The sequence below is a fragment of the Carcharhinus amblyrhynchos genome, chromosome 14, assembly GCF_965287045.1.
Source record: "Carcharhinus amblyrhynchos chromosome 14, sCarAmb.v2.hapA, whole genome shotgun sequence".
NCBI classification, from domain to species: Eukaryota; Metazoa; Chordata; class Chondrichthyes; order Carcharhiniformes; family Carcharhinidae; genus Carcharhinus; species Carcharhinus amblyrhynchos.
The window spans coordinates 6,988,833-7,015,140 of record NC_137337.1 but is presented as its reverse complement, the minus strand read 5'-3'; the positions used below and the strand labels follow the sequence as shown (position 1 = coordinate 7,015,140).

At 38.3% G+C, this 26,308-nt stretch overlaps 1 protein-coding gene and 1 non-coding gene across 5 annotated transcripts in view; both read right to left on the bottom strand.

The window, feature by feature from the left end:
- Nucleotides 1–416: 416 nt before the first annotated feature.
- LOC145352845 (U2 spliceosomal RNA) lies at nt 417–607 on the bottom strand. The gene has a single exon (XR_013888608.1). It is a non-coding gene; the product is annotated as a U2 spliceosomal RNA (small nuclear RNA).
- Nucleotides 608–2,774: 2,167 nt separating this feature from the next.
- Nucleotides 2,775–26,308, bottom strand: part of ston2 (stonin 2) — a 117,092-nt gene continuing 93,558 nt past the window's right edge. For all 4 annotated transcript variants that reach the window (XM_080202215.1, XM_080202217.1, XM_080202216.1 and 1 more), the window contains 3 exons: nt 12,507–14,792; nt 4,212–4,414; nt 2,775–3,568 (listed from right to left, as the gene is read on the bottom strand). In XM_080202215.1, the coding sequence (XP_080058341.1) occupies nt 3,485–3,568; nt 4,212–4,414; nt 12,507–14,792 (2,573 nt within the window). In that variant the 3' untranslated portion in view covers nt 2,775–3,484. The remainder of the gene's footprint in view (nt 3,569–4,211; nt 4,415–12,506; nt 14,793–26,308) is intronic.

Sequence of the window (26,308 nt, the reverse complement as noted above, 5' to 3'; positions counted from 1 at the left end):
TGAGTTGGCACCGACCACAATCCCACAAGGCCCCATCCCCACAACTCCATACATTTACCCCACCTAGTCCCCCTGACACCAAGGGGCAACTTAGCATAGCCAATCCACCTAACCGGCACATCTTTGGACTGTGGGAGGAAACCGGAGCACCCGGGGAAAGCCACATAGGCATGGGAAAAACATGCAACTCCACACAGTGACCCAAGTGGGAAACGACCCCGGGTCCCTGGCGCTATGAGGCAGCAGTGCTAACCACTGTATTACCCCCATGTAAGGGACGTATCAGATATTAAACTGATAAGAATAGATTTTTTTTGGTTGTATCCAATCAAATTCCAATTCAAAGTCTCAACCAATAAGACATTACAGGTCTAAGCTGAAAAGACAGGCTGGCCTCTTCCTTGGGCTTGAAATACATGATCCAAGCTCATAGGTGCAGGCATTGCAACCCCACCAGTGCTTGATCTGATTTGCATGTTAGCCAAAACGCCTAGATGCCCATTTTAAAAAATTGCTTCAAATGAAGCTTCAATGTTATCTCATTGACATCTATCAAATGCAGGATCAAAAACTACACCTGATCTTGGCCAAAAGGCTGAGAAACAATATCTTTCCTCCAACTCAGTGAGCAATTACAACAGAGTCTGGTGGTATTCAATAAACTTACAATATGAAATAGTACAAATGAATGTGTTGTGAAATTACGAATACTTGTTCAACAACGTTATGTTGTGGTGGTGTGCAAGTGTCCTAGTAGTCATTGTCTGCTGCTACATCAGATACCAGTACAGAAAGTCAATATGCAAAATTCTTAAAATAATTTCCTTCTTTTTGCCCTTGAATTATCTTTTTTTCACTTTTGCATAAAGCAACTTCCACCCTTGACAGTCACATCTTAATTTAAATCCATATTTAGAGCCTCTTTTTTGTTCCTCTGAGATGGACATTCATAGATTGGAGCAAAGTACTAACACTGGGCTATCGATTTCAACTTGCTGTTTAAAATTTCAGAGAATATTGAAAGGTTCCATCAGCAGCTGAATATGGAGATTTGACAAAAAAGATGTCCTTCTGCAATTGTTTCCTGCGGTGAATATTGATCATTGGTGTTTTCCACAGTAGAGATTTCATTTGAGAGTCCAGATATTGAGTGGTTCATCATGAATTCTATCAAAGCAGCCAACTCTGACTGCTTGTCATCTTTGCTAACCCAAGGGTAATGAATGCTGTCTGAAGAGCCTTGGTGAGGTACTGCAGTGCATCTGATAGATGATACACATTGCTGCCACTGTGCATCAGTTATGGAAGGAGTGAATGCGGAAGGGGTAGCAATCAAGCGGGCTGTTTTGTCCTGGATGGTGTCAAGCTTCTTGAGTGTTGTTGGAGCTGCACTCATCAGGCAGCGGTGAGTATTCGATCACATTCCTGACCTGTGCCTTGTAGATTGTGGACAGGCCATGGGGAGTCAGGAGGTGAGTTACATGCCACAGCATTCCTAGTCTCTGACCTGTTCTGCAGTATTTATATGGCTAGTTGTTCAGTTCAGTTTCTGGTCAATGATAACTCCCAGGTGTTCATTGTGGGAGATTCAGTGATGGTAATGCCACTGAATGTCAAGGGACAATGTTACATTCTCTTCTGCTGGAGATGATCATTGTCCAGACTTGTGTCACGTGAACATTACTTGCCACTTGTCAGCCCAAGCCTAGATATTGTCCAGGTCTTGCTGCATTTGGACATAGGCTGCTTTCGTATCTTGAGTAAATGGTGGTGAACATTGTGCAATCATCATCTTTTGGCTTTATTGATGAAGCAGCTGAAGATGGTTGGCCCTGAAGAACATCTCCAGTGTTGCACAGAGTTGATTGACTAACCACCACAAATATATTCCTTTGTGCCAGCTATGTCTCCAACCAGCAGAAAGATTTCCACCCTCTGCCCCTCCATTCCCATTGGACTCCAATTTTGCTAGAGCTCCTTGATGCCATACTCGGTCAAATGATATCTTGATGTCAAGGGCAGTTACTCTAACCTCTGCAATTCAGCTCTTTTGTCCCTGGTTGAGCCAAGACTAGAACAAGGTCAGGAGTTGAGTGATCCTGGTGAAACCCAAACCTTAGGAAGGATATTATTGCCATAGAAGGAGTGGAACAAAGGTTCACTAAATTTGTTCCTGGACTAGCAGGCTGTTTTATGAAAAGCGATTGGAGAAACTGAGCTTGTATCCTCCTTTCAAAGAATGAAAGGTGATCTCATTAAAACTTACAAAATATTTAAAAGCTAGATAGGGTAGTTACAGGTAAGATTTTCCCCTGGTTGGCAGATAAAACCAAGAACACAACTTCAAAAGAAGAGAAAGCTACTTAGGACTGAGATGGGGATAAATTTCTTTACACAGAGTGAATCTTTGGAATTTTCCACCCCAGAGGGCTATGGAAGCTCAGTCATTGAGTATGTTTAAAGCAGTGATTGATTTATTGGCATTTAGAAATCTGTCAAGGAATGTGGCAATGGTGTGGGAAAAGGGGCTTTGAAGTGGATTATCAGCCATGATTATACTAAATGGTGGAGTAGGCTGGATGGGCTGAATGGCCTTCTCCTGCTCTCATGTTCCTATGTTAGATTTTCAAATTCACTTCAGACTGGGGCGTGAACCTGGATCATCTTGCTCTGCAGGGCTCAAAACTTCAAGTAGTACATTTACCCACAAAGAAACTGGGCTGCTGAGGCTTTCGAGGAGAGCATTAGCAATATATATTTAAAAAGCCATAAGATCCTTGTTCACAAAACATTTAATTTTTACAATAAGTTGAGGACACATTGCATCTTTCCAAAGATGATACATCTTAGTAATGTTTTAAAAAAAATAAAGTGATTTGAAAATTGCAGTTGCAGCTGACCAAAAGGAGGAAACTGTATCTTTAATTTAAGCACTTTCATTTCAGAATTATCTGGAAAAAATAGCTATCAGAAAACCTCAATCTCAGATACACAAGCATTGAACAGCAAGGAAAGGACAAGGAGGGCTGCTGCATGCAAACATGTGATGACCCTTCTTTTATACCTCCAGAGGAAGAAATGAAGAAGAAGCAACAAAACCAATATTTCACCCTAAAATAGAAGTTACAGTCTCTCCTCTCTGTTCAAGGTTCTAAGTATGCACAAGATTTTAAAAAATAATTATGTGACACTTGGCAAAATGACCAGTGCTATACATATAAACCACAGAAGGGGGTTGAATCCAATCTTTCCTGAATCTATTTTTGGATCAGTGTGCTGTCGTCCAGGCTCCTATCCACCTCTGTCATTGTATTCTCTGCAAATTAAATTCATGAAATCCTGGAATCAAAATTCCTTTTCTTTTGTTCTCTTCCAGGCTTGAAACTTGTATCATGGCAGCATTGTGCTATTTGAGGCATACGCAGATTGAATTTGCATTGTCACAGTACTAAGTCCATTATTTTGCCTTGAAGCTTGGAGTGCTTCACTGCTGAATGCATTGGTCTGGTTGATCAGTTTCCATACTATCCACATTTGCAGCCCGAACTTTTTTCTGTTCCATTTCCACCTGAACAAAATTTAAAAACAAGACCATCAGCGAAGATGAAAGGTTAGCACAACTTTCAAAATTAGTCCAGAATAAAACCATGTTACACAACAAATGCCATTTCAAAATTTTAGCATAATGGCTTTTGTCTTTGCCAAGCAATACAATTCATACCATAAATATATTCAAGAAAAGGTGAAGTATTCATGAATATATTTCATGTATTTTTTAACCGTTCCCCATTTGATGCAAGATTAGCATTCAAAAATGGAAGCAACACAACTGATTTTCCAAGGTGATTGACTCAGTTGTGTCAAACAGGGAAAGTAGGGGTGGGCAATGAATGCTGGTTTTGCTGTGATACCCACATCCTGTGAACGCACATAAAAGAATTACACCAGATGTTTGGTAGGATTAGTTAAGTTCTTTGGTTTGCATTTTTCTACTAATTTGGTTTAATGATCTATGCATGGGAATCCCTTCATAGGAATTTACATACATGAGGCATTTAGCAACAAAATTTAGGAGGGAAGAAGACACACAGGGTTGAAAGCAAGGTTTGAGTTTTACTAAAATATTAGTTCTTTTGAACAAAATGTTCATTGTTCAAGGACGATGAATGAATTAGGAATGTACCAGACACTGCACGTAAACTCCAGGGTACCTGATAACTGTAGTGAGCTTTGTAAACAACCCACTTTCTCACATCACTCTTATTTCCCACGGCAATTGATCTAACTGCTGCTTTGGACGCTGAAGCACTCGGCATGTCGAATTCCACATCCACATAGTGGACAAAACTAACAGGCACTTCCCGGTCAGATCCTAGTTCAAGGTGGCAGTAAAAAGAATGCGGATGGCCTGAAGCTGAAGAAACATAATTTTATTAGAGTAATGAACATTATCACTTCTAAACCATTTTTAGAGCTTTTATTATTAGCTTTTACTGGATACCAGTGCAAGTCATTAAATATAAACAACCAGCATGTACAAAGGGTCACACAATAAAACTAAGCAACTCACTTTCTAACTTTGTGACTCGAAATGGTTAGAATTCGGCTGTAGAAAAGCTATCAGAATTGAATGTTTGAGGTGTAGAATGTAAAAGCCAAGATGCTTTGATGAGTTGATATAAACCTTGAGCAAACTTCAATCAGAACACCATGTAAAACATTGTGCTCCACACACACAGTCGAGAGGGTGTTGAGGTTTTACAGAGGATTCAGCACAGATTTGTCTGGTATTAGGAAATATAAATTTAAGATTTGAAAAATGTGGTCTTTTGTCAGTAGAACAATGCAGAAGCATTGTGACAGAATGCATCAAAATTATGAAAGGATTGGACAAGATTGTTAGAAGCAGCTATTTCAAGTAGCTAAAGATTCAAAAATGCGAATAAAAGCTTGAACGTAAGAGATTTCAAATAGAGAGCAAGAGAAATATCTCCACACATAGTTGTGAGGCTGTAGAATTCACTCCCGGATCAGTGATTGAAGTAGAAATGGTCAATATTATGGATCCGATTGAAAAATTAGATAAAGGCAAAAGGGTTGAAGGCATATGGGAATAGGAAGGGTAAATATGATTTAAAATAATTGGCTTACATGGAGAATAAACAATAAACACAGAAGTCACATTGAATGACCTGTTCCCATGATGCAACTTTTATGTATCTTTAAATGCACAAAGTAATGAGTGGAAATATTTCAAAGTCCACAAATTAACCATAAAATGCATTTCACTGAAACATCATATCACTTGCTTCACAACCTCCCACCCGCCCTCCCCCCCAGCAACCCAAATGGTCAGTTAAGGGCCTCATTTCACCTCCACCACAATAATACATGTGACTGAGGAAAGGAGAATGCAGCAGTCCAGCCCTCTCTTTTTACAACTCAGGCTAGAAAGTGGGAAGAAAGGGCTGGGAAAGAACAGCACGTTTCTATAATATGCAACCCACTTTGGAACCTTCTAGATTCTATGAAGTTCAACAACTTCAAATCATAACCACTGCTCCTGGTGTTTTGGATGACCCATGGTGGTAATATTTCTGTCATTGCATCTTCTCTGCACCCATCTTTTGATCCTTGTCCCATGACCAAATTTTATGCCTTTTCTCAGTTAATGAATTCTGTTATCTACACAATCTAATATGCATTTTGTTCTTTCCACCCTGGCTTCCTTTCGTGTCATTGTATTTGTTTATAAACCGTTAAAACTCCAATAAAGAGAGAAAATTCTAAAATTTCCCAACTGGTGTGGCTGCGTCTGTGGAGTTAGCAAAGTAATCGGACTGGATTTTCACAAACCAACTTGAAATTTCCAACTCAGTATACCTGCCTTGGTTTAAGGTGTCCTGTTAAATTGAGTCAAGCCATGGGTGCAGGCCAGTGCCTAGGTGGGCTGGTTAGAAGGCCAACTTGCTTCTCTGGGACTTTGTTTGAGAAGCTCTAAGATCCTCTGGCTTTCACTCACCCATCACCCCTCCATATTAATTAATTCCTCCCTCTTACTGCCAACGTTCCTTCACAGCCCTCAAAGCCCATCATGCACCCCATGTTTCCTCACACCTCTCCTTATGCAACCTCCATACCTCAATCACAAAATTCATTCAAATCGTTCAAATTTCAAGTGGTTAATATCTTGCAAAAACAAACAAACTTTTACTCAGACCCCAATATCAGCTAATCATTTAATAGACTCTTAGACTGTCAACCAAACGGTAAATTCAGAATCTCAGAATACAGTGGTAAGCATTGCTGCCTTCTCATTTCAGAGGCCTGGATTTGATTCTGGTCTTCGGTGACTGTCTGCGTGGAGTTTGCATGTTCTCCCCACATCTGTGTGGGTTTCCTCCGAGTGCTCTGGTTTCCTCTCAAAGTCCAAAGATGTGCAGGTTAGATGGATTGGCCATGGTAAATTGTCCCTTAATGTCCAAAGATGTGTAGGTTAGGCGGATTAGCAATGATAAATGCACAGGATTATGGGTACGGTGTAGAGGAAAGAGCCTTTCAAATAATCAGTGTTGACTTGATGTGCCATTTGGATGCTTTCTGCGGGGATTCAGTAAGCTTCTATGTGCTAATCACCTGAGATAATTATAGTTTTTGAAACTGCCAAGCATTTACAGTGACATGGCAATATCTCTTGGACAAACGTCAAAGAAGACTATTGAAATGGCATGACCAGAGAGTGTTTGTTTAAGACTTACATTGGATGGCCTGTCAATCAAAGTAGTCTGGTCTGTCAAAGTAGTCCAAAGATATTTTTCAAACACTCACTGACAGATTCAGCCTTTTTCACATTTAAACAACAGGGGATTTAAATGACTTCAGATCATGACGTGCAAATAGAATATATCCCCTCTCAAGAGTTTTACATCCTCTGCGTAAATCTGTGACTTCCACATTGTTGGTTAAGGCCATGCAATCAAAATAGGGTTAGTTGAAACTCAGCACTAAATTCAAATGGCTTTGATAACTTTGCTCTCCCTCCTGTGTGAATCATGCGCCCTGCAAGCCAAAGTCGCATCTGTTGGAAATGGGAATTGTACATCTACACCTGGATCTTGCTATTTTATAAGTTATGCCCAACTCTTAGAAGAGTTCTGGGTTTTATTTCAGGCATTTTCTATTATTAGCTCAGTTTTCCAGCACCCAAGAGTATTTTGCTTTTCGGTTGTTTTGTTTGATGCAGAGTCCCTGAAATACTAACTCTGCTTTTCTCTCTCTACAGACACTGCTTGCTGCATATTTCCAGTATCTTAATTTTTTATAGCAGATTATAGTAGCTAGTTCTGCACTTTGCAGTTGTTAGGATGCACTGGAATGGCAGAGGTGTGTTTTTATTCATTCTGTACATTCCTCCTCTGCTGAAGGTGCATCACTGTGTATGAATAAACAGAGTGTCCGTGCAATGTGTCAGCAAGCAATTTGCGTACAGAAGATTCTTAGCATGTGCTCACCCAAATGTCCATTCGTTCACTTTACAGTGTACCTTTCAGTCATGGAGGAATGCTGGCCCAATCTTTACTCTTCTCTAGCCCAGAAATGCCATAGACCAATTATAGCATGCCAACCACAGTCCCCATGGACACTGCTAATACAGTGCAATCCAGAAAGAGTTTACTTTGAAAGGTGCCCTTTCCCCCACCCTAATGCTGCCTCCAATGCTGATTTTTTGTAATTGTGCTGAAATTCCTGCCTATCCGAAATAGCAGTGTAGACAGAACAAAGATTAATGCTTTGAGAACTGTTCGTCCAAACTTAAAGGCAGCTTATAACATTCACAAGAGATGCAAATTAGGCAATAATAATATTTTAGGCATTCTTTACATACTGCTTTAACTCAAATATACCATCTGTGTTGACCTCTCATCAGACCAATCAATGAAACTAGAGTTTGGTTTGCTACATTTCACAAAATTTCACAGTAACTTCATTGCAATGTTAATGTAAGCCTTACTTGTGACTAATAAATAAATTTTAACAGTATGTAGAATTGCTCACTGTCAGAACAGAAAACAAATCTCCAGGTCCTTTCGGACAACAACAACTTACATTTATATCGCATCTTTAATGCGGAAAGCCAGTCATGAGCAAAATTAAAACTGAAATTTGACATGCCACTTAAGGAGATATTAACATTGGTGACCAAAAGCTTGGTCAAAAAAGAAGATTGTAAGGAATGCCTTAATGGTGGAAAAGTGAGCTAAATAGAATGGTATTCAAGAGCTAGGGCCAAGGCAGCTCAAGGCACAACCATTAATGATGGGGTGACTGAAGAAGTGCAGACACCGCAGAGGATCATGGGGCATGAGAAGATTAGAGAAATAGGAATAGGTGATGCCTTGGAGGGATTTGAGAGTTTTAATATTGAGGTATTGCCAGACCAGAAATCAATGTAGGTCAGTGAGTTTTGAATGATCTTAAGCTGATGTAGGGCAGAGCATCTAGCACTGATTGTAGGTCAAGCAGCTTGATAAAAAAGAGATTGTGAAAGGAACAAGAGAGGTGGTTATCAGGTAGAATTGAATGCCAGTGTACGCGTCAAACCAGATGTTTTGTTATTAAATGATGTCACTGGAGGGACAGCATGTAAATGGGATTTTTATCTTCTTATCAAAAAACAAAGACCGTTGATGTATGTTTGGAAAGGAAATGCAGAAGGCTAAGCTTAGAGTTTTTTTTGCAGCCATGTGCCTTCTCTTTCTTTTAATGCGCTGTACTACAACAAAATGTGTAAAAAATATTTTTTGTATTTATGGTAGAATTTTATTATATTTATGTGCACAATTGCCTTTGCCCAATAACACTGCAGTGTAAATAGTGAAACCGGGCCAGTCATCTAGATTCCACCATTTGCATCATTTTCAAACACCTGTATTGCAAACAAGGAGTGGAGCTTAATGGTCTCAGTGGGAGGGCCTTTTCACTGGCTAGTGAGCTGGTGGCTCCCTCCCGACCCATTATCTACTCGTTGCCATCAGGATGCTCGGCCTCAGTCTTTTTTTTAGCTGAGCGACTACTGAGAACTATTTCAGTAAATTATTATTGATTGTATACCGTAGTTTCCTTATCATAGGAAAGTTAGGAGGCAGAATCATTCAATACTATATCACAGGAAGAGGCCTTTGGTTCACTGGGTCTGTGTTGGTTCTTTCAAAGAGAAATTCTGTTCTTAGTGTCACAAGTAAGCTTACATTAACACTGCAATGAAGTTACTGTGAAAATCTCCGAGTCGCACACTCTGGAACTTGTTCAGGTACACAGAGAGAATTTAGCATGGCCAATGCACCTAATCAGCATATCTTTAGGATTAGTCCCACTCCCTCACTATTTCCCCATACTTCCTCTCATTTAAATGGATATAACTGAATAAATAAGGCATCAGAGTACCATGGGATCTTTTACATTCACCAGAGAGAGCAAGTGAGGTCTCAGCTCAGCGTCTTACCTGAAAGGTAGCACCAGTGATTGAGCAGCACTCCCTCAATACTGCATTGGCATGTCAGCCAAGATTATATGCTCATGTTCCTACAGTGGGACTTGAACCCACAATCTTCTGAATCAGAGTACTATCCGTTGAGCCAGACATGACTCCTCAAAATCTGCCTTAATTCCCAAATCCCATGGGCACCATCCTGAAGTACCAGATTGACATCTCAGCTTCTTAAACCAAAGTTTTTTGCATATTCTTTAAACAAGGCATTGAATTTAATGGACCTATTTGGACTAATTCTTACAAAGAACTGAGTTCAGACTATCTAATATTTTAAATATTGTCCAGGAATACACAAATAAATAATTATCTTTGAAATATGGAAGTATTTTGTAGCTGTGGGTCACTCGAATGGCACAGTTTACTGAAGCAAGAATATGCACTATAAAACCAGCAGAACCAATCAAGAGAAAGTTTAATAGAACATTCTTAACAATGAGGAATTTTAATAGGGCATACAGGGAGAAACTAGGGTCAGTCACCAGACGATAAACATTTAAGACAACTGGAGAAAAACCAGAGGGGAAATAAAGGGAAATTTTTTTATGCAGTGAAATGTTGTGATCCAGAAAGCATTGCCTGAAAGGACAATGGGAACAGATTTAACAATAACTTCCAAAAAAAGACAATAAATACTCAAACAGGAAAAATTTGAAGGGCAATGGGGAAATGATATGGCAAAGACCAGGGAAGTGGGAATAATTGGGTAGTTCCCGCAGGGGGTCTTCTCCTATGCTACATGATTTTACCATTCTATATGTTTTGATGACCACCTCAAAGCCATCTCCACTCTGATATATCACAGGGCTGCAGGTTAGAAACACTGTGTTGTTAACTTGATGCAACCTTAAATACTGTACAATGATAACCAAACAGCATTTCAAATATAATCAAATTCTGCTTGTAAACCCGAGGACATGGGTTACATGCTCTACTGAATAGCGCAAGGCACAAAATTATAGTCTAAAAAGAGCACGGTGTGTATGCCTATTTACTGAGCAAATTGCAGGTTTTGATTCCCCAAAATTTGCTCTACAACTACACTTTAGAAATGGAGTAAGCTACAGCACTTTTGCCATTTAATGAGATCATGGCTGATTCCCTTCCAGATAAAGTATAACCAGAATTACTCTTTTCATGATTAGTAGAAGTAGAATTTCATCCCAATTGAGTGACTCAATCCCCTTTCCACACTGCCCATAATGACAACTTGTATTTATATAGTACCTTTAATGAATTAAAACCTCTCAAGGCACTTGGCAGGACAGCTATAAAAAAATTAATATCAAGCTGCATAGGAATACTGGCACAAAACTTGACCAAAGACATAGGTTTTAAGGAGCATCTTAGAGATAAAAACAGGTAAAGAGGTGGAGAGGTTAAGGAAGGGAATTCCAGAGTTTAGGGCATGGCAGCTTACTGAACAGCCAATGGAGGTATGATTAAAGTCACAGATATTCAAGAGACTAGAAACAGGGGAGCAAACATATCTGGGAGAGGTACAGACCTGGACAAGATTACAGACAGCCAGGCAACAGACTGATTTGAAAACAAGGATGAGAATTTTAAATTTTGCCATTGCTTAACCAGAAGCCGATGTAAGGAGGTGAATGGGATTTGGTATAAGTTAAGATATGGGTAGAGTTATGAATGGCATAATGTTTGAATAGTTAAGTCTAAAGATCTCAAAGACATGGATAAGGGTTTTCACAGATGAGTTGAGGCATGGGCAGAGTCAGGCAATGCTATGGAGGTAGAAATATGTGATCTTAGTAATGGCAGGGATAATTTAAAAGGGGGTGAAGAGTAAGGCCTGTGGGTGCTTGCACACAAATCTTTGGAAGTGGCAAGACAGGTTAATAAAGCAATCATAAAGCATATGAGATCCTGGGATTTATAAGCAGGCATATATGGTACAAAACTAGAAAGTTATGCTGAATGTATATAAAAACATTAATTCTTCTTCAGCTGGATATTGCATCATTTTAGGACTAAGGTGGGACTGTGGAGAGAGCTCAGAAAAGAGTTACTGGACTGGTTCTAGGGGTGAGGGATTACAATTATGTAGTCAGAATGCAGAGTCTGGGGCTGTCTTCTTTAGATCAGAGAAGTCAAAAGAAGACTGGATATAAAATCGTGAAGGATTTAGATAGACTAAATAAAATGAATCTGTTTCCGCAGCAGAAGACTCAATAACTAGAAGGCACAGATTTAAGATGATTGGTACAATACACGAGGACAAACCTGTTAATGCAGTGAGTGGATGGGAAATCACTGTTTGATAGGGTGGCAAATACAGGTTCAATAATAGTCTTCCAAAAGCATTTGATTAAATAGAGGGAGAAAATTGCTGAGATATGGAGCTGGCTGTACTGTTCCCTGAAAGAACAAGCACTCATCCGACAGGCAGAACAGCCTCCTTTTGTGCTATATTATTCTCTAATGAAAGAACTTTGCCCTTAATGTTACATATTCCCAACGCGCATAATTAGATCACTTTGATACTTTAACAACTCTCTTTAGCATACATTAAAACAATGCTGCATAGGTATTTCCCTTTTAGCTATACACCACTGATCATTTTTAGTTTTGCATCAGATCTCCAATACAAATGTGAAATGAAATGTTTCAGTTCCATTCAGCCTAAGCTGGTATACAAGAATTTTGAAATAGGGCTATATTTCCATTACCTTGCAAAATTTTGAATTCCTAGTAATCAAATGAATGGAAGAAAATTTTGTTTTACTACTATGTATTAACTTGTCAATGATGGTTATGACTTCTTTTAATGCACAGCTTGTCAGCCAATTTCATGGACTTTAACTTGTCTGGAGACAGAATTCTATTTTTCATTGTAGTACAGTCATAATCTAACACCATATTTTAGTGAAAAGCAACAGATTGGTTAGTGCAAATCATTAAACACTCTCTTACACAGAACAATCTGACTGGCACTCACCTGAATTTTTATCTGGGAGCCTGTTGATCCTCCATACAATAGCCTTAAAGGCATGTTCATATTTGGCACTTCCCAGTGTTACTCTCATTACAGGCTCCGAGCCAGACACACTTGCACTACCAAAGCTGGCACTCCTATTTACTCTGGCTTTCAGAGATTTCTCTCGCAAGACACCTTCTCGTCGAAAGTTCTTCACCCAATCCGTCGGCACTGGATACCGAATCATCACATTTTCACAAGGTATTGCCGCAAATTGATCCTGATTGGACACAAATCCTGAAGACATCACCAACCAAGACTGAAGTTCCACTTCAGCACCTTTAACAGTAGCTAAGGTTTTAAGGGAGAAAGGAAGTGTCTTTTCACCAAAGGTAGTCCTGAAACGCATTAATTCAAACTTATGACCATCTAATGGTAAAAACTTAATTAATCTGGAATCTTTGAATTCATCAACAGCCACACATTTGTGGAACTGACAGTCACTCATTTTAATCCACTTAGTTGTCGTTGTGGGAATAATGTCATGCCTTGACACCACTTCATTTCCCTTCATCTGAACATCATTGAAGCCTATCCTGCAATCTGGCATCCCAGACACAAAAGCCAAAACGCTGACATGAGTGACCACAGAGTGCTGGATCAGCTTGTTGTCTCCTTTGGCCACAAGACCTCTAAATTCATCCTGTACTTCCACTGTTATCTCTTCTTCAAAATAATTGGCACAAATGTCTCTGGCAGTTGGTAACTTCATTAATATATCCTGAACTGTAGTCACAAAACTTACATAATCTTCATAACTTGTGGTGCCCAGTTTCATCACCTGCACCCTTACTGGTGCTTGTACTACTGTTAGCATGGGATGATATTTCCGTTTTTCCTTGTACAATACTTGATCTATTCTTATAGTGTGTATTTTCCCATTTTCATCAAAGTTCTGAAGTTTGAGTTCAGACAACTCATGGGACGGCAGAAGTTGGACTTCCCGGAAAGGTTTTTCAAGACCCTTTTCATAAAATAGTTGTAAAGATGCATTATCTAGCATTTTGACATATATAGGTCCCCAGTGTCTTGATGACATAATGTTCTTCTTCTCGGGTATTCTCAGCATCATTGGCCAGCCATCTTTAGGCTGCAGGTGATTAAACGTGCAGCTGTCTGTCTCTGGAGATTGCAAGGGATCATCAGGTAAGGTAGGGCTGTCAAGTTGATCTGGATCCAAGACCTGGATTTGCTTAAGTTGAGTTAGAGTTTCAAGATGAGGGCTGTAGTTCATTGAATCATCTGTAAATGTGGGATTTAAAGTATTACCAAATGTAACAGAATTCCTTTGTCCATTGATGGGAGAACTGGAAAACGAAATGTCTGGAGACAGACCAAGTGACATTATAGAATCTCTTTGACTATTGATTTTTACATCAGCAGCAGGAAATTGAGAGATTATATTTGTAGAATTCACAAAAACAGAATTCCTCTGATTACTGGTTTTTAGATCAGAAAATTGGGAAATCAGATCCACAGTATTACTGAATATAATAGATTCCCTTTGATTGCTGATTTTTACATCTGAAAACGAGGACATTGGATTTGATGAATTAATGAAAACAGAATCCCTCTGATCATTAATGTTTACAGCAGGAAAAGGAGTGGCCAGATCTGGAGAATTTCTGAACATAACTGAATTCCTTTGATCATTTAGGTTTCCACCAAAACATGGGGACATCGGATCAGGAGAATGACTGGATGACCTAAGAGAATCCCTTTGACCATCGAGATGTGCATCAGAAAATGAAGGGTCAGGTACATTTTGCTGTTGAAAGATCTGAGATGGCTTTGCCGATGAATTCACCAAGGCAGACTTCTCATTTTGGTCAAAGAATGCACGAAATGGATTGATTGGAGATGGCTGGACATCACGCAGAGCTTCATCCAAGAAAGGGTTAGTAGTGCGGACTGGTGAAAAGGGGTTTATTGTAGGGCTAGTTAATGCAAACACATCATCCTTCTCTTCAGCAGAAAAGTCCACCAAATTATTTTTTGATGCTGTTTTTTCAATGCCAGTTTGAGGCCCATGGAAAGTCTTGTCCGTTCCAGTTTTACAATTATGAGAAACTCCCTGTTTTAAAGGAGGGGATTGTAATGGTGAAACAAGATCCAGATCATCATCAAATGTCACCCAGGTTGAAAAGCGTGCCGTTGACATTCTGCATCCATTCGGCTGCATGTTATCTGGATGTCTGTTCATTGTTTCCATGCTAGTTCCATTGTGATAATATAAACAACCAGTATCTGAAGAGAAAGAAACAAATATGAAAAGGTTAGAAACTGAATGTTAAAATATGGGAATAAAAATAATGCTGGAAATGGATCATGTCTGCAAGCCATTCATACTTGAGAATAAAAGATGTTCAAATGCTTCATGTAATTATTCATCAGATCAGTAAACAAGTTGCACAAATCTCCTGTACATGTGACAGATTAGCCTCCACAACATTAATGGAAGATTGATAGAACACTTTTCTGTAAATGCCTACTCTACAACCCATTACCTATTCCCTCCTCCACCTCGTGCACTGTGAACCCATTGTGAAAAAAATAGTTGAAATGGCTCACTAAAAAATAGTGTGATCCAATGTGTAGGAAAGGGTAAAATAGTGTTAAAGCAAAAGAATTGTGCGAGCAACATATGTAACTTTAATTACAATTACACAAGCTGTGAAGAAAAGCAATGCTCTGAGAGCTCCTGGAGAGGATTTTACAGATAACTTGGGTACAATTAGAATCATAGAAAGCTTATGGCACAGAGGGAGGCCACTTGGTCCATCATGCCTGTGCCACCCAGAGAATTTAGCCACCCTGTCTAATCCCACTTTCCATCATTTGGTCTTTAGCCTTGCAGGTTAAGGTATCTAAGTACATCCAAGTACCTTTTAAATGAGATGAGTTTTTTTTATCTTACCATCCTTTCAGGTAGTGAGTTCCAGCACCAGCCCCTACCCCCACTCCCCCCCGCCCCCCCCCCCCCAACAAGCCTCTAAGTGAAAATAATTATTTTCCCCTCTAATCTAATCATTTAGACATAAAGCAATAGCCAAGGCCTGAGGGCAGCATGGTGGCACAATGGATAGCACTGCTGCCTCACAATGCCAGGGACACAGATTCAACTCTGGCCTTGGATCACTGTCTGTGTGGAGTTTGCATGTTCTCCCGGTATCTGTGAGAGTTTCCTCAGGGTGCTCAGGTTTTCTCCTGCAATCTAAAGACGTCTGGGTTAGGTTGATTGGCCATGCAAAATTGCCTCTTGTCAGGGGGACTAGCAGGGTAAATGCATGGGGTTACAGAGACAGTGCCTGGGTGGGCTTGTTGTCAGTGCAGGCACGATAGGCTGAATGGCCTTCTTCTACACTGCATGGACACTATGGATTCTGTCCAGACGTAAGCTAATCAATAACCTTCTGAAATAATTGAGCGGTTTGGCGGGGGGGGGGGGGGGGGCGGTCCTTGTGACTAGAATTACCATTTTTGAATTTCTCTATTACAACAGCCAATCTGTTAAGCAGAAGAGTAGAGAAAGCCTGCCAGTTGAGTACTAATACCATTTCTCTCTGCCTCCTCCCTCTCACTCAAGATCAAGACCTTATCTCTATTATAGTTTGAAATCAAGCAGAGAGACACAGAATTCCCACTGAAAGGAACATCAGGTGCAATATTATAATTTTTTGGAAAAAGCAGATGACGTTTAGAAAAAAAGGATGTCTCTCCTGAAACTGCAGTTTACATCAGCTTCGTCTCTAATGAAATTTCATTGTTAAAATTCTACTTCAACCATAGAAGCCAGTGAAGGACTCAAACAGTGAATTCTCTGTTTTTGCCTTTTATTCTCGAGTTTTAATTTGGCTAAAAAGCAACTTGTTATTCTGCATGTGCATGTGTGCCTGTGTGTGTGTTGCAACAGTTGGGACATGGGTATCTTTCAAAATATCTTTATATCTTTACCTGGTTGGATTTTTAACTCTAAATTCACAAAAGTCTATCAAATTGGTTTCTTTGCAGGTAATTTGCTAAGCACAGACATTGAATTAATACCTTCATACATTAATCCAAATAAATTAAACCCATTAATTCATTAAATAAAATAAAACTCTTTACAATCAATTGAGGCGTTTACAGAAAGAGTAAGTCATGATATGTGTCCACACTGGGCATTATACTTTTTTGACCTCCCACTTCTTCCTATATCTTCCTGCGATTTATAATCATCATCCTATCAGCCGCTCGGCTAATTTCTGTGTCATCTGCAAATTTCTTGATCATTCCCTCTACATTTATGTCCAAATCATTAATACGTACCACAAAAAGCAGGGGACCTGTTTCCAAGCTAATTTTGCTAAATCACTTCTCAGTTTGGTGAAATTGCCTTAGAATAGTTTAGAAAATTAACTACTGTTCTATCTTTGTCCTTTTCTATAATCAAATTAAAGCTAACTGAATTATCATCACCAAAATACTCCCCCACTGGCACTCCTTCCAGCTGCCAGCTTCATTACCTAAAACTATGTCCAGAAACGTTCTCTCTATTGTTGTACGTGCTAGATACTAGAAAAGGTTCTCCTCAATGCACCTCAAGAATTATGCTCTGCCAATTCCTTTCATTCTAAAACTATCTCCATTAATATTGGGGTATTTAACGCCACCTACTATTACTGCAATTCTTTTTGCAATCCCAATTCATTAAGAGATACTTCAATAGAAATATGGTTAAGATAATTCAAGGGATAATTTGGGTGAAAAGGTTAAAATACAAGATTTTATTACACAATCAATTGCAGGACTACTACTCCTGGAATTTGGAATCTTGGCAATGTATCAGGCTATGTGAGCAGGAATTAAGAGAAAAAGGACCCTGGGTTAAAGTAAGTAATTGCATTTTTACAGCACCTTTCACAACTTCGGCATGTCCTAAAGCACACTGAAACTAATGAAGTGCTCTTGAAATGTTATTGCTGCTGTATATAAGGAATGCGACAGCTAATTCACACACAGCAAGCTCTCACAAAGAGAATTATAATCCAATGTTGATTGAGAGCAAAATCTTGGTCAAAATGTCATCCATATTATTTATTTCCATATTTAGTTTCCCAACGGCAAAGCCAGCTGGTCTTTCATTGATTAAGAACTCAGAAGCTTGTTGTCAGGAGATGCTATTATTCCTTAGCACAGTTTGCCAATTTACTGTTTTTTTTCTACCTTAATAACTCTTAAACATTATCTACAATTCAGCATGACTCAGGGCCAAAGCTATCACTCATTGGTGAGTGAAACATTACTGCAGTCTTGAAAAGACTAAAATGTGGCACATTTTTTTAACCTCAGAATTTAGAATTTAATTTAAAAATCAGAAACAAAAACAAACACGCTCCTTCAAAGTTTTTAAGCTGATAAATCTTGATTTAGCACAACCTATCTTTACAGTATTTGAATACACACCACTTAAAACATGCTGGGAACAGTACAGTTTGTTAATTTTACACTGTGTTCCTAAACTTGAATGTTAGTTCACTGTTAACTATGTGACTTGCATCTGAATGAACATTGTTCAATGATTACAAGTTAAATAATTTTTCCTCTGACATTTGGAATCTGTGAATGTGGAAAAAAAATGCAGAAAATGAACTTGAGTCTTAGTGAAATGAAGAGAACACTGTTGAAGTCAACTTTATTTAGCAAACAGATAACACATTTGAGCAAATATAGTGTTTAAACCAAGACCTGTTAATGGTGTGCACAGAAGCGTTTCATAGAACATTCAAATTGCTCCCAGATTTGTACTGAAAGTTCCTTACTCTCATGTGACATAAATGGAAGTTATCTCCAGACAACCCAAATTTGGATGGACAAAATCTATATGTTTGTATTGTTGCCCATTTTCACAATTTAAGTAGATATAAATAGAAGTTTCACATTATTATTTTAATGAAATCCTGTTAAAAATTGCTGTTATTAAGTGGTTTGTTCTCTATTCAAGAAAGTATACAGTATTAGGTTGCTTAGCCACCTGTGTCTCACCTAATTATTGACCTGCACTAAAAGTAATATCATAAATGAAAAAGGCTCTTTTCTACAATTACTTTGCACTTGTGAGGTTTATGCTGTTTGGGAAGTTGTTCCCTCCATAAATGAAAAACCCAGAACTATTCTAATAGATTGAACAGCTCATTTGCTTTGGTTATAAAAAAACTCATGTCAAATCATTAACAAAGGCTATTGAAACCACAAATACATATCTAGAAGTTCTTGAGGTTTTGATATTTTATCAAAGTTATGGTTAATTCTTGGCATGCTGTAATAGCAATTTAATTTATTTTAGTCCTTGGATAAAAACTGGAGCCCTTGTAGTTCATTTGATTTACCAATTGGTGGATTTATCCATTGACTCAGCCAAGTAGCTCTAGTTTATAACAGCTAACAGCACAGACATGGCACCAAAACTAGCATGCTTCCTAGATTCAACCAATCCAATTTGCATCAATTGTGAAGGACAGAAGTTGCAAATGAATATATAGTTTCAGTCAGACTTACATAATATTGTCATTCTCAGACTTTGGACAAATATTTTTGCAGATGAAGAACAATTGTCTCTAAGGCTCATATATCTTCCCTTTCTCGTGTCACCAAACTTTTATTTAATATCACCATCCTTCATTGTCATTTGTCATCATTAGTCACCGTCCCCCAGCAAGAATACAGCATTTTGTCTAGCAAGATCTCAAAAGCAAACATCAATTTCTTGGAGGATAGGTTTTTTTTAAAAGAAACAATGTACAGGATGACAGAGATTGGGACCTGAAAATATTGAAGGGTACATGACACTTGGGAAGTAAGTTAGGAAAAGGTACAAGGGTAATTGTGTTAACTAATGATAGTATTAGCACATGAGAGAAGAAATAAGGATGTAGAAGCGGTTTGGGTTGAGATGAGAACTGATAAAGGCAAGAAGTCACTTTAGTGAGTGGTATGTGTGCCCCCTAATTGTAACTACATGGTAGTATAAGGAAAGAAATAATGGGAGCTTGTCAGAAAGATACAGTGATAACCATGGGAGGTTTTAATCTGGAAAAAAATCAGATGAGGATTCATAACATGTTTTTGGGATAAGTTTCTTAGATCACCAGGCTGTACCAGATCTGATATTTTGCAACACGATAGGACTAACTGATAACTTCATAGCAAAGAACACCCCCCCCCCAACGCTCCCCAGATAGCAATAACCATAATATGAATTTTATATTCAGTTTGAGGGAGAGAAAGACAACTGAGGGCATGAAAGTGGAACTAGCTAAAGTGAACTGCTAAATTAGATTAAGCAACAGGTCAATAAAGATGCCGTGGCAGATATTTAAAAGGATATTTCAGAAAATGCAGAATAGATACATTCCATTGAGAAAGAAAAATTCCAAGTGGAGGATGCACCATCTGTGTTTAACTAAAAAGTTAAAGATAGTGGGCCAGATTCTCCCACCTCGCCCAAGGCTGAGATTTTCTGGTCCTGCTGCTGTGAACAGAAATTTGGCTGAGTGCCAAATTCTCCGTTCTCACGGGCAGCAGTAGCAGGGCGAGCGAGACCAGAGAATTGTGACTAGTATCAAACTTAAAGAAAAAGCATATGATTGCAGAAAGGTGGGTGGCATGTCATAAGATTGGACACAATATGAAGAACAACAAAGAATGACAAAAAGATTAACAAGCACAAGAGGAAGATAGCCAGAAATATAAAGACAGATAGTAAGAATTTCTATAAGAGAAGAGTTAAAGGTGAACACAAGCCCTATAAAGAACTGATAATGGAAAGTAGGGAGATGGCAGATGAATTAAATAGGTATTTTGCATCAGTCTTCACAATAGAGGATACAAGTAATGTCCCAGAAATTGCTGTATTTAAAAATGGAAGGGAGGGAACACAGTAAAATTAAATCACCAGGGAAGTGGTAATGAGCAAATGGTTGGGGCAGCAGTCTAACAAATCCCTGGGTCTGGATGGACTTCACCCTAAGATCTTGAAAGAAATGGCTAGGGAGATAGTTAATGTATTGGTTTTGATTTTCCAAAGTTCCCTAGATTCAGGGAAGATTCCATTAGATTAGAAACAAATGTAACTCCTTTATTCAGAAATGGAGAGAGACAGAATGTGGGAAAGCCAGTTAACCTAATATCTATCACAGGGAAATATTACACGCTATTATTGAAGTTGTTGTATTAGGACACTTAGAAAATTTTGAGGCAATTAGACAGTCAGTATGGTTTTGGGAAAGAGAATTCACATTTAATCAAGTTATTGGTGTTCTTTGAAGGAATCACGTGCTGTGGATGAAGAGAAGCCAGTGAATGTACTGTACTTACATTTCAAGGAGGAAATTGATAAGGTGCCACATTAAAGGTGATTGCAGAAGGTGCAGGGTGTAAGTATCGCCAAGGATAGAAGATTGGCAGGATGCAATGAGTGGAGTGTCACAGCCTCAACTTTTACCCATTTATAATAATTTCCTGGATGAATGGGCTGAAGGTATGGTTACACAATTTGCTGATGGCACAGATAGGTAGGCAAATTAATTATGCAGAGGACATATGGAGGCTACAAAGTGATATAAATAGGTTGAGTGGATAAAGATCCAGCAAATATAACATGATATGGAAAAATGTGAAATGGTCCATCTTATCTAAATGGTAAGACATTGCAGGGTTCTGAAGTTCAGAGGGATCTGGAGTCTGAGTGCATGAATCACAAAAGGCTAGAATGCAGGTACAGCAAGCAATTCGGAAAGCTAATATTAGCATTTATTGTGAGGGGAAATGATTACAAAAATGGGGAGGTTATGCTTCACTTATGTAGGGCACTGGTGAGACCACATCTGGGGTACTGTATAGATCTCTTTAATTAAGATATAAATGTTTTAGCAATTCAGAGGAGGCTTACTAGACTAATATCTGGAATATCTGGACCTTTCCTCTTACGAGGAAAGGTTGGACAGCTTAGGTTTGTATCCACTAGAGCTTAGAAGAGTAGGAGGTGACTTGATTAAAACTTTTTAAGATCCTGTGAGGCTTTTACAGGTGTAGATGTGGAGAGGGTGTTTCCTCTTGTGGGTGCCTAGAACTCACATTCATTTTTTAAACATATGGGGCCATCATATGGAGATGTCGGCGTTGGAGTGGGATGGGCACAGTAAGAAGTCTCTCAATATCCGATTAAAGTCCTACAAGGTTTATTTGGAATCATGAACTGCTCCTTCACCAGGTCATACAGTCATAGAATTATAGAGGTTTACAGCATGGAAACAGGCCTTTCGGCCCAACTTGTCCATGCTGCCCTTTCTTTTTTAAACCCCTAACTAATCCCAATTGCCCTCATTTGGCCCATATCCCTCTATACCCATCATATCCATGTAAATATCTAAATGCTTTTTAAAAGATAAAATTGTACCTGCCTCTACCACTAGCTCTGGCAGCTTGTTCTAGACACCACCCTCTGTGTGAAACAATTGCCCCTCTGGACACTTTTGTATCTCTCCTCTCTCACCTTAAACCTATGCCCTCTAGTTTTAGCCTCCCCTATCTTTGGGTAAAGATTTTGACTATCTACCTTGTCTATGCCCCTCATTATTTTATATACCTCTATAAGGTCACCCCTCAGCTTCCTACTCTCCAGAGGAAAAAGTCCCAGTCTCTTCAGCCTCTCCTTATAACTCAATCCCTCAAGTCCCAGTAGCATCCTAGTAAATCTTTCCTGGATTATTACTAGTTTAATAATATCCTTTCTATAATAGGTGACCAGAGTGCCACCTGATAAGGGGTTGCTCATTTAAGATAGAAATTAGAGATCTTTTCTCTCTGAGGGTCATGAGTCTTTGGAAATCTCTTCTTCAAAAGACAGGGTGGAAGCAGTCTTTGAATTTTTTGAAGACAGAGCTAGATAGATTTTTGATTAACAAGAGGGTGAAAGGTTATTGGAGAATGCAGTACTGTGTGTTTGAGGTTACAATCAGATCAGCCATAATCTTATTGGATGGTGCAGCAGGCTCAAAGGGATGAATGGCCAACTCCTGCTCCTAATTAGGATGTACATATGCTCATAATACAGTTGATAATTTTCAATCTAAAACTTCACGTCCTTTGCAAGCTGTAATTTTCACTTGTGTTAAATGATGCTTTGTTGTGCATTGGTGAGAAAGGGATTGGAAATCCTTTCATTAGCCAAACATTTTACAGTGAGTTTTTTTATTATATAGAGATAATTGTAATACTGTATATAAATTATGTATCATATTTAAAAGCTTGTTTGTGCTCAACCAAGTATCCATTCTGGGGCTGAAATACTGACCATTTTTTCCACTTTCGTCAGCATATATCAGCAATAAAGAACTCCCAAAGTTAGATTTACATGCAGAGCGAACATCTCACTTCTCCACTGCTCAATGTACTCTGCACCAACAGGAGTAAAACTCTGACAATGGTATCAGTATGAACTGTCCCCATCTTGGATGGAATTTAGTGACAACTTGAGGATAGTTTTGCACTGTTTTATTAATATCAAGTTCATATTCCGATAATCAGCAGAAAATGGAACTTTAAACATTTTGCTGCTCAGAAGGACCTAGGTTTAATTACAAAAAATGCATTGAACTTTAGTTGCTATCCCAGTTTCACATGTTGTGTGTTGCACCATGCTATGATTAATGTGTATCTCTCAGCAAATCCACATCCTCTTCTATTGTATAAAAGGGAAATAGTCAATACCAAGGCTCCCAAACACAATCATGGATTTGGAATATCTACAAGAATACGCAAGTTGAATTATATTTCACAAAAAAAGTTTCAGTAGCCGCTGACTTTTAGTTCATATTTATTTTTCACTATGATGTACCTTTAAGTTATAACTGAAACAGTAGCTCAACACATTTGATGTGAAAATGCATGCATCTATACATAACTCTGGTGCACGTTTTCCATTGTAAATGTTCTGATTTCTCTCTCTTTAGTTTCTATCAAGTCTGTCCATGTGTCTTTTATTAACAGTATACAAGATCAGCGTATGGCAACTTGTCCTTGCCCTTACATTTATTTTTGGAAGAAATGCAACACACATGCTTGGCTTCTTGTCATGATTGCACAGTTGAAACTGTGAACTCACTTTGTGGTATATTGTGCAGTGAGTGCTTATTCAAACACTAACAAGCTGCATTCAAAAGGTGCTATTTAGTACAAATTGTGTTTAAAAGCATCAGACATGCCACATCTAACTAACAAAAATATATTACAGGATATTTATTATCAGTTTTTAAACAATGCAAATAGTTGCATGTGGACTTGAAGTTGATTAGATTACAGAATTTTTCATTGTTAAATCTCCATGATCATCTACCAGTATACATTTATATTAATAGGTTTATATTTTACTGCAGTTATTAATATTTCCATGTTTTTAACATGATGTTTTAATTCGTTGTATTTTGTTTTTAATCTTTGCTATTTTCACTTGATTTAATTTGCTCAAAACATTAGAAGTGTTCTAGTCATGGAAATATATTCATTGAAATTTTATGGACTTTTGCTGAACTAGCATTTCAGGATAAAAGGTCTCACAGAGTGATTAATGAAAACAAGTCAGCAGTAGAAGTAGCTACTTGCAGCCAGATTACACTTTCATCAGCTACGCATCTAGCATGTATGAGCATGTTATACTGTAGGCTTAGGCTTTTGATTGCAAATTCTTTACTTGCCTGGTCTTATAGAGGAAAAGAAGTTGATTAAGTTAACGGATAAAAGTCAAGAGCCAAGGCCTGATCTCTCAGCAGAATTGAAATATTTCATTTATAAAGGCTAGCTAGGATGGAGGATGCAGTGCACCTGTAATTATGGTTTCAATGTTATAAATTTACATAGAATATTGGCTGTGAAACCATACTAACCACTTGGCTTTCCTGTGAAATTTTCTTCCATCCAGGGATTTCTGTCCCTGCCGCTTGCAAAAGTTCAAAGTAAAGTGAATGATCACTTGCTGAACTGGGTCTCAGGATGAGCTTTAAGCCACGGGAAGGCTCTCAGCTTGTCCTTTAGTATCCCTGTACAAACGCTCGACATTTCAGTGGCCCTAGCAATCACTGTGAAATATGTCATCATTATAGTAGCTGCAAAGTATGTTAGAATACAAATTAATGAACAAGCAAAAAAATCAAAAGCCGTTATACCCTGTAGCCTTACTTCATACCTAGCAGTCCAACTTTTGATATAACAACAATACACCTTCATGCTCAAGTATTCAATGACAAAAATTTATCAGCCTCAGCTAAGTCAACTCAAAAGTGAGGAATGAAGAGGAGTAATTTTGTTCATTGACTTTCTTTCCTCTTATGAAAGCTTTACAATCTCTTTTTAACTCATTCTGAAAATCGTATAACAAAACAGTGTAGGATGTGGCCATTCAACCCATCATGTGTCAAGCTCGAAGTCTCACAAACATCTGTTTGTCTCATCCAAGCTCCTTCTGATTGATCAAAGCCCAAATTATGTTCTTATGGTAACATACATTAATCAGATCCCCTCAATCCTGATTAGCATTTTTGCAAAAGTGTGAGAAAATCTTTGTGAAATAACTGCTAACCCCATCAAATTGTTTCCCTTTTCAGTTGTGCTAATGGATAGACATCTATTGTGGTCACATTTCTTGCTCCCTATTTTATTTCGCATTACCTTAAGATTTAAGCTTTTGCTTAGTTCTGTAATTTAGCAAAACATCTTTGCCAGTCGCCATTTATCTGCCAATGGTCAGCGAAAATTATACATCGCATATCCAAAGTATTCCCCACTTTGTCATTTACAGGTAGCATGACAGCAGAGATTTTGTGGTATTCCTTGTGGCAAAATTAATTCTAGAAGTATCTTTTCCTAGACAGCTGAAGCACATCACATTGGAGTAGCATTGAAAGTGGTCATTGAAATGTCCTGCCCTCTGAACTGAAAGTATCAGCATAAATCCACTGAGATCACGGGAGATGAACAACAGCAATATCAAAAATGCACAATACTATCATTCCTTTATAAACATTTTTAAACTGAATAATCATAAAACACAGCTGTTGTTACACTCAGCAGAAAATGGGCATTAAGGTCATAATAATATTGTTTCAGTTACAGAAGTTGACGGCAGACATAGCTGTATTGAAGTCATAAATGGGTGAGAGTTTTTCAGCTGTTTCTAACAAGCTGTAAGAACAGAGCAAAAAAAATGAAGCTGAACCTGTTGCTAAGCACTGATAGCAATACAAATCAGCAACTCAATTGTTCTAGATCAAGCTGCAGTCTTAAACATTCCAGCTGGCTAATACATCAACCTCATGAATACACAAGGCTCAGATTTGTAAAAAGCACCGAATTCATTAAAACTCCTACAGAAGCCCACAAACATTCATTTGTCTATTCTTCAAAGCACAAAACCCAATTTGTATCCAAACTGAAGCAATCCGTAAATAAGTAAAAAAATCTTTTATATTCTACAAATCCCTTAAACAACTCAAATGCTTGCTTCTGTGCTACACAATTCTCACAATAGTGTAAGAATGTTCATTTTTACTTCAATTTGTTAAAAATGGAGATAGGTAATAAACAGATTTAATTATTTTTAATTTTAAAACCGCAAAGCGTAGCACAACATCCAGGACACAGGAACTTTACTTGACTACCAACAAAAATGCACAAAAGGTCAAAATAACACCCACTTTTCTCATGCTAACACAAGGTCTTAAATTAAAATG